The sequence below is a fragment of the Rhinopithecus roxellana genome, chromosome 18 (assembly GCF_007565055.1).
Source record: "Rhinopithecus roxellana isolate Shanxi Qingling chromosome 18, ASM756505v1, whole genome shotgun sequence".
NCBI lineage: Eukaryota > Metazoa > Chordata > Mammalia > Primates > Cercopithecidae > Rhinopithecus > Rhinopithecus roxellana.
In genome coordinates this window covers 5,206,293-5,220,935 of record NC_044566.1, presented here as the reverse complement: position 1 = coordinate 5,220,935, position 14,643 = coordinate 5,206,293, and the positions used below count along the sequence as shown (strand labels likewise).

The window sequence follows — 14,643 nt, the reverse complement described above, 5'->3', positions numbered from 1 at the left end:
TAGATCATAGACACTGTCGCCGAGGAGGCTTTCTAGATTGTAGCCACTGTCGCTGAGCAGGCTTTCTAGATTGTAGCCACTGTCGCTGAGCAGGCTTTCTAGATTGTAGCCACTGTCGCTGAGCAGGCTTTCTAGATTGTAGCCTCTGTCGCCGAGCAGGCTTCCTAGATTACAGCTGCTGTTGCTGACTGGGTTTTCTAGATCGTAGACACTGTTGCTGAGCAGGCTTTCTGAGTTGTAGCCACTGTCGCCAAATGGGCTTTCTAGATCGTGGCCTCTGTCGCTGAGCGGTCTTTCTAGATTGCAGCCTCTGTCCTGAGCAGGCTTTCTGGGTGGCAGCCTCTGTTGCTGAGCGGGCTTTCTAGGCCCAGTTACAGGCCACATGCTCTGTATTCGCTGCCTCCTCTGCTGCCCGCTTCTCTGGGGCTCACCCATCCTGCAGATGAGGGGCCGAGGGCTCAGAGGGAAGGGCCTGCGTACGCTGAATGCATCACTGTGTACACCGATCCCGTGGTGAGGTGCAGTCCCAGACCCCTGCTCGACCCCAAACCTGTCTTTACCCCCACCTAAAACCCCCAAGCCCCTTGTCTCCCAAGCCCTTCATAGTCCGCTCTGCCCACCGCCCCCACTCTCATGGCCTCTGGTGCAGCCACAGGGCCTTGGTAATGGGGGACAGTTGGGGGGACTATCTTTTCGGGGTCTCCTCTGTGGCCCCATCTGCCGGGGAGGAAAGGTCACGGGGACCCGTGTGGGGCGAGGCAGCATGAAGGGCTTTGCTGTGGGGACACAGGTCCGGGATGGGCTCTCAGCCACCCTGCGGCCTCCCGTCGGGTGTGCACAGCTAGGCCTGAACTTCCCGGCTGCAGGAGGCTGTCATTCCCAGACCCGCCATAGAGAGGCAGTGCAGGACAGGGCTTGAGGTCCCAGCGCAGGTGCTGCCGCTTCTGGGCTCAGCCTCCGCTCTGTCCACGGACAGATCCTGGCTTCTCTGCCAAGCCCCCCTGTGTTCAGCGGGGTGAGGATGGGAGGGTGAGGTGACGGTCACTCCTCATGTCAACCTGGCTGGGCCATGGCACCCAGATATCTGGACAGACACCCGTGGGATGCGGCTGTGAACTACTTTTTCTATGAAATCTAATGTCAACTCAGTGGACTTTGAGTGAAGTCGTCTGGCTGTAGTGTGGGTGGGGCTCATCCACTCTGCGGAACGTCATAAGAAAAAGACTGTGGTCCCCACGGAAGAGGGAATCCTGCTCTGCACTTGAATGGCAGCATCGACTCTCTCAGGTTCCCGACCAGTTCCCGAAAACCTCCCCCACTGTGATGTGTGTGTGTGTGTGTGTGTGTGGGTGGTCCCACAGCTTCTGCTCTGGGAGCCCCTCACCACTCCAGGCGTGGGGCTGCCCTCGGGGCTGGAGGGCACAGGATGACCACAGGGTGGCGGTCGTGTGTCCTCACTGCCTGGTGCTGTCGCCTTTGGGTGGGTGAGACATGTGGCTCCGAGTCAGCCCCCAGCAGGGGCGGGGGTGGGGTGGGGTCTGCTGTCCGCCGTTCCTATTATTAATCATCTCCTTCACTTCCTCAGACCTACTGTTTTCGACGTCTACATCAGTCCTCACCACCACCTCTCGAGCTGACAGCTCTTGCCCCTGACTTTGAGATGCGAACCCTGGAACTCCCTTCCCGGAGCCTGTGTTGCCTGGGACGGGGTGGCCAGGGTGGAATTGGGAGCACCTGGTTGCTCGCTCCTGGCCAGCCCTGCCTGCCCCACCCAGTCCCGGGGACAGATTCCTGGTGTTTCGGGGCTGTCTGCCAGCCATCTGCCTGGTGGGGCCGCCGGAATCACCTTTTATAAATCTCTTCTATCAGTGATTCAGGATCAAGGAGTAAAAGTGCTTTCTGGGTTGAAAAACATCATGTGGGGTCTTTAGCTGGAAAACATTTTATTACAAATTTTTTTTAAAGTCTATGTGGCCTCTTAAAAAGTCCCCGTGTTTTAACAGTGTTTCCCGGGCCTGCCACGTTTCGCCTTCTAAAGCTTCATATGCAGCCTCTTACCTAGGAAATGATGCAGTTGTTTAGTCTTTTGTAAGGAGCAAGCCTTTGGTCTAAGAAGAAGCATCGTGGCTGGAAGAGGTAGTGCTACTGGGAGACCCGCCCCAGGCATGTGTGGAGGTGGGGCTCGTGGGAGAGGTGGGGCCTACAGAGACCTGTCCTGAGGTTTGCGCTCCCAGAGCCACGCAGGGCAGCATGGCAGCCACCAGTCACACAGATCATTTACATTTAAACTGGTCCAGATAAAATGAAGAGCTCAGTTCTCTGAGTTCAGTTCTCCAGTCGCACCCACTGGAAGCGCCCAGGAGCCCACCGTGGCCCCGTGCAGGGTGGGCTTCTCCTCCCGCTGAGAAAGCTCCCGTGGACACAGCTCCCACTAAGGTTTGTAAATAGAGCTTCCCGGGATACAGCCATGCCCGTGGTTTGTGGATCCCCTCTGCTACTTTTTTTTTTTTTTTGATAGAGTCTCCCTCTGTCACCCAGGCTGGAGTGCAGTGGCATGATCTCAGCTCATTGCAACCTCAGTCTCTCAGGCTCCAACAGTTCTCCTGCCTCAGCCTCCTGAGTAGTTGGGATTACAGGTTCCTGCCACCATGCCTGGCTAATTTTTTAAAATATATATTTTAATAGAGACAAGATTTCACCATGTTGGCCAGGCTGGTCTTGAACTCCTGGCCTCAAGTGAGCCACCACACCCGGCCTCTAGTGCTTTTGCGCTACACTCTGGAGGTTGAGTTGCCACAGGGACCAGAGAGCCTGCGAAGCCCCAAATGCTTTTCATCTGGCCCTTGATGGAAAGCTTTTGCTGACCCCTGCCCTAAAGCACAGCTGTGAAATCCAGCTGGGTCTGCCTGCAAGGCAGTGTGACTGCATCACACCTGAGGTCCACTGTAGGTGGTCATGTGGGGTGTAGGGGTGCTGGCCTTGCCATGTTGTGAGTAGCAGGTCTGGGCTGTGCTAAGGCAGTGGACATGGCAGGGCATCTGTGCATAGCAGCAAAGGCGCTGGTTGCGGAGAGCATGGGGGGTGGGGAGGCAGGCAGGGAGTGGCCTCAGCACTGATGTCCTCAAGTGTGCCTGAACGTGCGAACCCGTGGGGTGTGTCCAGCCAGCGTGTGAGCGGTGTCTCCTTGGGCAGAGGTGCGTCAGGCCGTGGGACTACCTGGGACCATTTCCTTTGGCTGGGGCACAAGGAGACAGAGGACCACATCAGAGCAGAAACCACCCCTCTGCCCAAGGAAAAGGACCACAGACTATTTTCAGAGAGACCAGGAATAGCAGGCCTCCTGGCCCACGGTCCCCAGGGGAAAGAGGCCATGATTTCCAATGGAAATCAGGTTCATCTCTGGAGAGCTGTGTCTAGAAAGTGCAGTTCACCAAACAGCATTAACTCCAGAAAAGGGAAGCCCACACTTGGAATGAAGGTGAGGAGGGCGCTGAGCATCAATAGCAGAAGTCCTTGGAGCCAAAGCCACGCGAGGAGGCCGGCACTGGGGTGTGGGGCTTGGGCCTGCGTGGTTCTGGAAGGGTCTGTTCCAGCCACCGAAGACTGGGCTCAGCTGATTGAGCAGTGAAGACACAGGCAAGTTAGGGATGGGGTGGGTCGTGGCAGTCCAGCCCTCTTCTCTGTGGGAGGACGATGGCCGGGTCCTCTGCGGCTCTTGCTGTGTAGACACGACTCAAAAGTAGCATCTTCTGAAAGGTGGTGAAACTCCTGGAGATGGTTTAACAGCAGAGTGTGTGCTTTTGTGAATACACGAATGGTGGCCGGGCACAGTGGCTCACGCCTGTAATCCCAGCACTTTGGGAGGCAGAGGTAGGTGGATCACCTGAGATCAGGAGTTCGAGACCAGCCTGGTCAACATGGGGAAACCCGGTCTCTACTAAAAATACAAAAATAAGCTGGGTGTGGTGACGTGTGCCTGTAATCCCAGCTACTCAGGAGGCTGAGGCAGGAGAATCGCTCTAACCTGGGAGGCGAAGGTTGCAGTGAGCCGAGATGGTACCCTGCACTCCAGCCTGGGTGACAGAGCGAGATGCCATCTCAGAAAACAAAACAAAACAAACAAAAATCCAAAACCAGAATGGGGGAGTGGTGTCCTGACACGTATTCAGTTAAAATCTCAGGGAGGGCAAGCAGATGCCCTGTCTGCAGTAATGTGTCTCTGAGCATGGCATCTCGACCCTCCCTGTAACTGTCTCAACTATGCACTTTTCCAAGTTCTCCTGCTGCTTATCTGTGGTCACTGCAGGGCTGGGGGATGCTTTGGGTCCCTTGGCCTCTGAACTGTGGTTCTCAGAGGACCCGGGGTTGGAACCTGTTCGTCTGGACACAGCTGTTGGCTCATAGGGGCAGAGGTAACCTCCTCTGGAATCAGAGTGAGGAACTGGGAGGATCTTGGGCAGAAGGCCAGCTGTGACACTGTGCGTCAGCACTTCGTCATGGTTTATGTTTTGGAAATCTAAGAGTCTGGGGTGTGGCTCTCAATCTTGTTTAGGTACCGGTTTCCCCCAGAGCACCAGAGGTGACCAGGGCCTGCTGCAAGATGGGGGGAGAGGGTTTGTGCATTTAACAACAGACCAGCTGGTTAAGAAACTCAAATTGCATGAGGAACTATACATAGTTCACTAATAGGTGACTTACTCTATGAACATGGAAGAGACGTTCCAGATAGCATACAGGTGTAACTTGATTCTAGTGCGAAGTTCCAATTCCTACTCATTGATAGAGCCCTTAGTCAGCAATTCTCTCTTTGTCTCTCTCTCTCTCTCTCACACACACAACACACACATACACACACACTCACTGTGGATGTATCAAGCAGTGTCCTTCTGCAAAGCACTTTGTCAAGGTGGTTTGGGGACCAGCCTTGCCCTCGTCCTGACCCTGCTACCTGTGTTCTTCCATTACCCTGGTCTTGTTCTGTTCCTGGTGCATGTGCTCTTAGTCATTGATGATACTGGTGATAGAATGCAATGCTCAGAGCCCTCTCAGTCTGTCTGTGACAAATTAACATTCAATCCTAAAACCGTACAGAGTTTGGGAAGTGGCTGGCTGTTGCCCTGGGTGTTTGGCTCTTGGTTGGTCCTGCCCAGACCCACAGGAGGTGGCACAGCTGCCACTTCTAGTTTCTGGAGCCACCTCTGAGCCCCGTAATGTTGCAGTGCTCCCCACTGCTCACACACACCCCTTCCCCTGAGGTGGTTCTAGTCTGTTCCCTCCCTGACCCCAAGTACAGAAGCTCTGTTGTTTCCTATTTGTGGCAAAATCCTGTCTTCCTTATAGATGTCAGGATGTAGCTGGTTAACTCTGTTTCTAGATTAAAGATTCTCAAAATGTGGTTCTGGGATAAGTAGCAGCCACATCCTCACTGAAAACAATGGGAAAACCTGGATAAAATGCAGATGTGGATATTGAAAAACTTCCAAGATGGGCAGAACTTGAGTGGTCAAGATTAAGAGAGAAGGACATTTGTGGATGTGAGTTTTATATTCTGAGCTCATCACCCCCTCGAGGCATTTGCTAATTCTTATGCATCACAGACAGGTTGAGCAGCACAGCAGAAAGCAGTTGCTAGGAGGCTTTCAGCAATCTCCCAGGGCTGGGAAGAAAAAATGTGAGTTGAGGGCTTCTTACACAGCCAGGGCTTCTGGTGCTGAGATCCCAGAAAGAAGAGGCATGTTCAGTGTAGTGAGTTCAACTAGCCAATCTGCTTGTCCCCCTAAAGTCCCTAAGTCCTCAGCTGTGCCGCTGGGGAGAAGGTCGGTAGAAAGTGGCAGCAGAGAGGCTGAGGAGCTAAAGAGCTTTCTTTTTTTTTTTTTTTTTTTTGAGACGGAGTCTCGCTCTGTCACCCAGGCTGGAGTGCAGTGGCGCGATCTTGGCTCACTGCAAGCTCCGCCTCCCGGGTTTACACCATTCTCCTGCCTCAGCCTCCCGAGTAGCTGGGACTACAGGCGCCCGCCATCTCGCCCGGCTAGTTTTTTTGTATTTTTTTTTTAGTAGAGACGGGGTTTCACCGTGTAGACCAGGATGGTCTCGATCTCCTGACCTCGTGATCCACCCGTCTCGGCCTCCCAAAGTGCTGGGATTACAGGCTTGAGCCACCGCGCCCGGCCAGCTAAAGAGCTTTCAAGCAGTCTCCCAGTGTAAAAAATAAAAGTTGCATTTGAAGGGTCCTGGTAAATTCTCAGAGCTCTAAATTGGAACTCCCATAGGAACAAGGAAAAGTAGAAATAGACCAGGGGTTACAAAGACAAATCTAGTATTAAAACAACTTAATTAAGATGATCTGTCCTCACTCTAACTGGCTACCAGAACTAGATGTCTTTCAGAGTGTCTAGGTTTTCATCACATGATGTCCAGCATTCCATCAAAAAGTACCAATCATATCAATAATCCAGGCAATAGAAACAGACTTCCGGGTAATACAGATATTGGAGTTATCAAATACAGATTAGACATAACTGTGATTAATATATCCATAAAACAGATGACACAGTGGTGAACGTCACAGATAAATGGAATCCATGAAATAGAAACAAATGGAAATTCCAGAGTTATAATATATAGTACTTAAAACTTAATTATGATGATTAAATGATTAGCCAAAGCTGAAGAGAGATTTAGTGATCTGGATGTAGGTCAGGAGAAAATATTCAGATTAAAATAAAAGAGAACAAAGAATGAAAAATAAAAAGAGTATAAGAAAAACATGGGACACAGCACAAACATCGAACATGCATAATTGGAGGAGAGAAGAAGAGAGAGAGAAAAAAGGCACAGAATATTTGAAAAGACAGAATTTTTCAGAACTTAATAAATAAGCCATGGGTTCAAATATCACCATAAAGCCCAGACGGGATAAATGCAATGAAAACACAGCTAGGAACATCATTGTGAACATGCTGAAATGAAAAGGCAAAGAGAAGTGATTCACATTAGCCAGAGGTAGAAAGACAGGTTACTGTCCAAGGAGCAGTAATAGCACAAAGAGCGACAGCAGATTCCCCAGGAGAAATGATGGAGGTCAAAAGACAATGGAAAAGAAAGTCACTGCTAATCTAGAGTGAACGTCTAGTGAAAACATTCTTCAAAACATGAAGGTGAAGATATTTTCAGACAACTAAAAACCTAAGAATTTTCCCAGTAGGCCTACACTAAAATACTAAAAGGAGTTAGTTGGCAGGAATGTACTGGTAGCCAGAAGCATTAAAAATGCACAATGGAATGAAGAACAAATAAAAGAGTAAATATGTGGATAATCTGAAACAAATATTAAGTGCATAGACCTAAGTATAATATCTTGAAGCATTTAAAATATATGTAGAATTAAAATTTGTGACAAAAATAATGCAAAAAATGGTAAGTGGAGTGAAGTATTCTCCTTGCGTTATTCAGGAAATGGTAAAAGTATTAATTTTAGGTTATAGGAAGTCCAAGATGCATACTGTAGTAGTCTCTAATATAACCTTTAAAATAATATTAAAAATACATAATCCATGATCTAATAGAGGGGAAATTGAATGAAAAAAAAACTTGCTCAATCCAAATAAAGTGAAAGAAAAGTAAAGTTAGAAGTGGTAAAAGTATTAATTTTAGGTGATGGTAAGTCAAGGATATATATTGTAGTCTCTAATATAACCTTTACAACAATATTAAAATACATAATTATCTAATAGAGGGGAAAATGGAATGAAAAAATACTTGCTTAATCCAAATAAAGTGAAAGAAGAAGAAAATGAGGCATGTGAGACAAATAGAAAATAAATAGTGACATCACAGATACAAACCCAGCTATAGGACTACTTATATTTCACAGAAAAGGATGAAATATGCCGATTAAAAGACAAAAGGACTGGATTTCTAAAAATGTGCTCCTATATGTTACCTAAAATATATATATATACACATATATATTAAATATAACATTACAGTGAAGCTTAAAGTAATAGGATGGAAAATGATATACTATGCAACCTTCACCAAGAGAAAGTTAGTGTGGCTATGTTAATACCAGACAAAATGAATAGAAAGCAAGAAGAAATACTACAGATAAAGAGGAATATTTCATAACAATAGAGGCTGAAATCCACCAGAAAGACAATTTAGTCTGTAGGACCCTAGCAACATAGCTTTAAAACATACAACGGAAAATAGAACTAAAGAAACAAATCACTTGCATTCACAATGGGGTCTTTTACTCACCTCTTTTGACATTTGATGACTGAAGAGCGATGAGTAAGGAGATACTTTAACCACACAATTAAAAAACTTGACCCGACTGACTCTATGGGATCCCACCCCCCAAAATGCAGAATACACCGTCCTCCCAAGTTCCAAATGGAATTTTTACCAAAATTGGCTGTATGTTTGGCCATAAATCCACTCTAGAAAAATTTCAAAAAACTGAAATCATACAGTGTACATTAATATGTTTCACCATTGTCTTCCACCCATAACATATAATAGGGGACCACTCTGGCCACAGTTCCCATGGTGGCAGAGCCCCCCCGACACTCACCTACCCCTGCCCTGGCACCTTTGGGACACTTTCTTCCTGGAATGCCCATCCTAGTACATGTGGGCGCTCACTTCCACCTCACAGGCACGTCTTTAACACCCCTGTAAGCCAGTTCATCACTTGCCGTGGGGTAGCTAATATTAACATGGATGCTTTTCCTCGTCAGCTTAGTTCTCGACTCTGTCTTAAGCCTCCTGGGAACAGCGACGGTGGGTCTCATACAGCAAGAGGGGCGTGCTTGGGCCCTGCACAGCAATCATTGACCTGGACACCCAACATGTTCCCTAACAACAACGGTGTGTCCTGTACAGCCAGAGGGGCGTGCTTGAGCCCTGCACAGCAGTCGTCAGTCTGGAGACCCAACGTGTTCCCTTGGCTGTTTTCAGTGCCATCCCTGAGACGGGAATATTTTGATGTGATCAAACTATTAAATCAAACGTCCAGCTTTTGAAGACTGTGTAATCAGGGATCTCATGTGGTCAGGACAGAGGACAGAGAGTGATCAAATCAATGACACTTTTTATGTTTTGTCTTCTCTGGGTCAGCACTGCTCTGCCAAGGGGGACAAACCCTGCAAGGCCCTGCTTGGAAAACGATGATGCCATTGACGGTTAAAACATCCAGCAGCAAGGGCCTGGCCTGGGGCACAGTGTCAGGTCCGCAGCAGGCCACGTGACGGTCTGGCAGTGAGTGAGTCACTGAATACTGCTGAGCCCCAGGCCCACTCATGTGGAGTGGAGGCGACGCCTGCCTCCCCGCCTTGCTGTGAGGACTTGGTGGCCCACTGTGCATGGAAACAACTTATAAACCACAGAGTTTGCTAAAAATGCTTTGTGAGATCCATGCACAAAACAGAAAAATAAAAACTGCAAGCACAAAAAGAAATGAGAACTATGCAGTGCTGTCCCTGTATTAATAGAGAGGCTGCAACGTGGTTTAGTAGACACAGGATAGCATTGAGCATCAGAAATAACTGTATCCTGCCCTGCCACCGACTTACTGACTAGCAAGTCATGTGTCCTCGCTGCCTCGGTTTCCTCATCTGGAATTGAGGGATTGCGTGAAAGGCCTCAAAGGGCCATTCCAACACAAGCGTTCTCTGATTCCAACCCCAGTCCTCTGCAGTTGCCTTGAAGACACCATAGAAAGAGGGCATAGGATGTTTGCATCTCTTAGGAAGAGAGCACACCCAGCAGCTACAAGTACAATGGCAGCCTCTGATTCTGTTTCCAGCTGCCTTTGAAAATGGTGTTATTACTAGGAAGGAAGGACACCAATCCACTGCTAAACTGCGCAAAAGGCATGGAAGTCCTCCGTCCAGGACGGTTCTCAAACGCGGTCCACGAGCTTCTCCGAGCCTGGCTGCCTTTCCGTCCAGGATGGTTCTCAAACGCGGTCCACGAGCTTCTCCGAGCCTGGCTGCCTTTCCGTCCAGGACGGTTCTCAAACGCGGTCCACGAGCTTCTCCGAGCCTGGCTGCCTTTCCGTCCAGGACGGTTCTCAAACGCGGTCCACGAGCTTCTCCGAGCCTGGCTGCCTTTCCGTCCAGGACGGTTCTCAAACGCGGTCCACGAGCTTCTCCGAGCCTGGCTGCCTTTCCGTCCAGGACGGTTCTCAAACGCGGTCCACGAGCTTCTCCGAGCCTGGCTGCCTTTCCGTCCAGGACGGTTCTCAAACGCGGTCCACGAGCTTCTCCGAGCCTGGCTGCCTTTCCGTCCAGGACGGTTCTCAAACGCGGTCCACGAGCTTCTCCGAGCCTGGCTGCCTTTCCGTCCAGGATGGTTCTCAAACGCGGTCCACGAGCTTCTCCGAGCCTGGCTGCCTTTCCGTCCAGGATGGTTCTCAAACGCGGTCCACGAGCTTCTCCGAGCCTGGCTGCCTTTCCGTCCAGGATGGTTCTCAAACGCGGTCCACGAGCTTCTCCGAGCCTGGCTGCCTTTCCGTCCAGGATGGTTCTCAAACGCGGTCCACGAGCTTCTCCGAGCCTGGCTGCCTTTCCGTCCAGGATGGTTCTCAAACGCGGTCCACGAGCTTCTCCGAGCCTGGCTGCCTTTCCGTCCAGGATGGTTCTCAAACGCGGTCCACGAGCTTCTCCGAGCCTGGCTGCCTTTCCGTCCAGGATGGTTCTCAAACGCGGTCCACGAGCTTCTCCGAGCCTGGCTGCCTTTCCGTCCAGGATGGTTCTCAAACGCGGTCCACGAGCTTCTCCGAGCCTGGCTGCCTTTCCGGTCCAGGATGGTTCTCAAACGCGGTCCACGAGCTTCTCCGAGCCTGGCTGCCTTTCCGTCCAGGATGGTTCTCAAACGCGGTCCACGAGCTTCTCCGAGCCTGGCTGCCTTTCCGTCCAGGATGGTTCTCAAACGCGGTCCACGAGCTTCTCCGAGCCTGGCTGCCTTTCCGTCCAGGATGGTTCTCAAACGCGATCCACGAGCTTCTCCGAGCCTGGCTGCCTTTCTGGTCCAGGATGGTTCTCAAACGCGATCCACGAGCTTCTCCGAGCCTGGCTGCCTTTCTGGTCCAGGATGGTTCTCAAACGCGATCCACGAGCTTCTCCGAGCCTGGCTGCCTTTCTGGTCCAGGATGGTTCTCAAACGCGATCCACGAGCTTCTCCGAGCCTGGCTGCCTTTCTGGTCCAGGATGGTTCTCAAACGCGATCCACGAGCTTCTCCGAGCCTGGCTGCCTTTCTGGTCCAGGATGGTTCTCAAACGCGATCCACGAGCTTCTCCGAGCCTGGCTGCCTTTCTGGTCCAGGATGGTTCTCAAACGCGATCCACGAGCTTCTCCGAGCCTGGCTGCCTTTCTGGTCCAGGATGGTTCTCAAACGCGATCCACGAGCTTCTCCGAGCCTGGCTGCCTTTCTGGTCCAGGATGGTTCTCAAACGCGATCCACGAGCTTCTCCGAGCCTGGCTGCCTTTCTGGTCCAGGATGGTTCTCAAACGCGATCCACGAGCTTCTCCGAGCCTGGCTGCCTTTCTGGTCCAGGATGGTTCTCAAACGCGATCCACGAGCTTCTCCGAGCCTGGCTGCCTTTCTGGTCCAGGATGGTTCTCAAACGCGATCCACGAGCTTCTCCGAGCCTGGCTGCCTTTCTGGTCCAGGATGGTTCTCAAACGCGATCCACGAGCTTCTCCGAGCCTGGCTGCCTTTCTGGTCCAGGATGGTTCTCAAACGCGATCCACGAGCTTCTCCGAGCCTGGCTGCCTTTCTGGTCCAGGATGGTTCTCAAACGCGATCCACGAGCTTCTCCGAGCCTGGCTGCCTTTCTGGTCCAGGGATGGTTCTCAAACGCGATCCACGAGCTTCTCCGAGCCTGGCTGCCTTTCTGGTCCAGGATGGTTCTCAAACGCGATCCACGAGCTTCTCCGAGCCTGGCTGCCTTTCTGGTCCAGGATGGTTCTCAAACGCGATCCACGAGCTTCTCCGAGCCTGGCTGCCTTTCTGGTCCAGGATGGTTCTCAAACGCGATCCACGAGCTTCTCCGAGCCTGGCTGCCTTTCTGGTCCAGGATGGTTCTCAAACGCGATCCACGAGCTTCTCCGAGCCTGGCTGCCTTTCTGGTCCAGGATGGTTCTCAAACGCGATCCACGAGCTTCTCCGAGCCTGGCTGCCTTTCTGGTCCAGGATGGTTCTCAAACGCGATCCACGAGCTTCTCCGAGCCTGGCTGCCTTTCTGGTCCAGGATGGTTCTCAAACGCGATCCACGAGCTTCTCCGAGCCTGGCTGCCTTTCTGGTCCAGGATGGTTCTCAAACGCGATCCACGAGCTTCTCCGAGCCTGGCTGCCTTTCTGGTCCAGGATGGTTCTCAAACGCGATCCACGAGCTTCTCCGAGCCTGGCTGCCTTTCTGGTCCAGGATGGTTCTCAAACGCGATCCACGAGCTTCTCCGAGCCTGGCTGCCTTTCTGGTCCAGGATGGTTCTCAAACGCGATCCACGAGCTTCTCCGAGCCTGGCTGCCTTTCTGGTCCAGGATGGTTCTCAAACGCGATCCACGAGCTTCTCCGAGCCTGGCTGCCTTTCTGGAGAAGTGGGAACCTTTCCAGATGGTCACCTCAATGAGTCCAACAGAGGTTGCAGCCCGTCCACCGACAGAATCAGTTTGGATAAGAAAAGTTGCCCAAGATGGGTCCTGGTCACCCCCAGCCCCTACCCCTAGGTAATGCTGTAGGTCACACACACCAGCTAGAGCAAACCTTCACCTTCCACAACACACAGTCCCAGCCAGCATTCCCAAGCTCGGCAAACGTTCTGAAGCAATGAGGCTTCGTGTGTGCGCATGTGTTGTGTGTGTGTGTTGCATGTGTGCATGTTGCACATGTGTGCATATTGTATGCATGTGCATTGCATGCGTGCACGTTGCATGTGTACGTGTTGGATGTGCATGTACATTGCATGTGTGTGCATGTTGCATGTGTGTGTTGTGTTGTATGCATACACATGCATGTCCGTGTGTGCATGTTGTATGCACATGTTATATGTGCATGTGTGTTGTGTATGCATGTGTTATATGTGTGCGTATTTTGCAAGGCATGGCAGCAGGGAAGAGACTCTCAGGCCTTCATAGTCTCTGTTCCTCATGGACGAATTCTTTATGTGCTCTGAGATTATGTTATTTGTAGACAGAATATTCTGATGCTCTTATTTCCAGGCTCAATATGTTTTTGGTTTCTTGTTTTCTTTTTCTTTTTTTTTTTAAACCCAAAGCCCACACACCCTGTGGTTTAACACTTAAATAAACCAACTCCAATTGGGATTGTGTGAATAAACAATTTTCCTTTATGCAGGAATGGTTCAGAGAACGTGGGCATGTGCATACAAGTGCCCTGTTCCAGAGGCTGGTGCGGGGGGGGGGTTCTAGCAGGCTCGTCTTCTGTGCAGGGGCTCTGGGGCTGTGGCCTCACTGACTGTCTCGGCTCCTCCTCTGAGCACTGGTCCTCTGCTGCTCATTCCGGAAAATGTTTCCTGTGTAGAAAGAGGAGATTTTGAGCTTGGCAGTGTGTGGTGTGAGGGAGATGGGGACACCGGCAGGATCAACGGACACCAGGGGACAGGAGGAACCGAGCCCTCAGTTATGGAGGGAGGGGAGAGCCCTGCGGATGTATCCGAGGCAGGAGGACGGAGGGGGTGCTGGCTGCGTCGGGCTGCCTTTGGCTCTCCCCGCAGTGCCACCCTGTCCAGAGTAATCTCCCCTGCATTCTCCCTCAAAACCCATCGACAACTCCAAGCTTGGCAGGGCTGGGCCGGTCCTCCTCCTCCTTCCCTCACAGTGGCCAGCTGTGGATCTCATTCCTGGGATGTCAGTACCAGGAGGTTGGGGACTCCCGGTTCTTCACTGTCCAACATTGCCAGGGCTCTGGAAGTCCCCACTGTCACCTCTGGGGCTTCTGTTGCCGATGGCCGCACCTAGAGGTGCTGGTGACGTCCAGGAGCTTCATCAGTGGAGAGGCCCCTATCTTTTGGTGTCTTGAGTTATAGGAGAATTTGTGGTTCTCCCTGCAGAACAGTCAGGTCCCAGGGAACTGGAACCTTGACATGGTCAATCATGATATTGTATCTGAAGCAGCAGAGGTTGTCCTGGACAGTCGTATGGTCTGGGAAATTGGCCGTAGCTTGAACAACCGCTCACTGCCCTTTCCACACCGTGTATGTTGGCCTGGTCCCTGCTGCTGGGCGCATGTGCTGACCTTGTGGGGTTTCATGGTCTGACTGGGGACTGACACTGGTCTGGCAAAGTTGGAAGGGGCTCCAGATGGAAGGTCTCAGGCTGTGTGGACGGGCATGTGCTGCAGGGTATGGGGGGAGGGTCTGGGCACACTGGGCCACCGTGTGAATCGGGGATGCCGGGAGGACAGGAGGGCTGTCAGCCTCACCCACGACTGGCTCCCAGGTGTTCTGGAAAGCTCCAAGGAGAAGCCTGGGGCCAGGGGCAGAAGCCACAGGATCTGCATGGCCAACTCTTAGCAGGCGGGCAGTGGTGGAGCTGTGTGAACAGGGAGTGGAGAAGGGCTGGACTGGGGGTCCTCACCCCATGAGAGGGTGGGGGGCTTCCTGACCGGGGTGTGGGGG

General features: G+C 51.6%; 2 protein-coding genes across 2 annotated transcripts in view; one reads left to right on the top strand and one right to left on the bottom strand.

Moving 5' to 3' along the window:
* Window positions 1-12,733, top strand: part of LOC115894610 — a 48,472-nt gene extending 35,739 nt beyond the window's left edge. The window contains exon 3 of the mRNA XM_030922407.1: window positions 8,742-12,733. Within this exon, the coding sequence (XP_030778267.1) occupies window positions 9,821-12,733 (2,913 nt within the window). The 5' untranslated portion in view covers window positions 8,742-9,820. The remainder of the gene's footprint in view (window positions 1-8,741) is intronic.
* Window positions 12,734-13,332: 599 nt separating this feature from the next.
* The window catches only part of SPACA7 (sperm acrosome associated 7), a 36,897-nt gene continuing 35,586 nt past the window's right edge, over window positions 13,333-14,643 (bottom strand). The window contains exon 7 of the mRNA XM_030922401.1: window positions 13,333-13,539. Coding sequence (XP_030778261.1) covers window positions 13,475-13,539 — 65 coding nt within the window. The 3' untranslated portion in view covers window positions 13,333-13,474. The remainder of the gene's footprint in view (window positions 13,540-14,643) is intronic.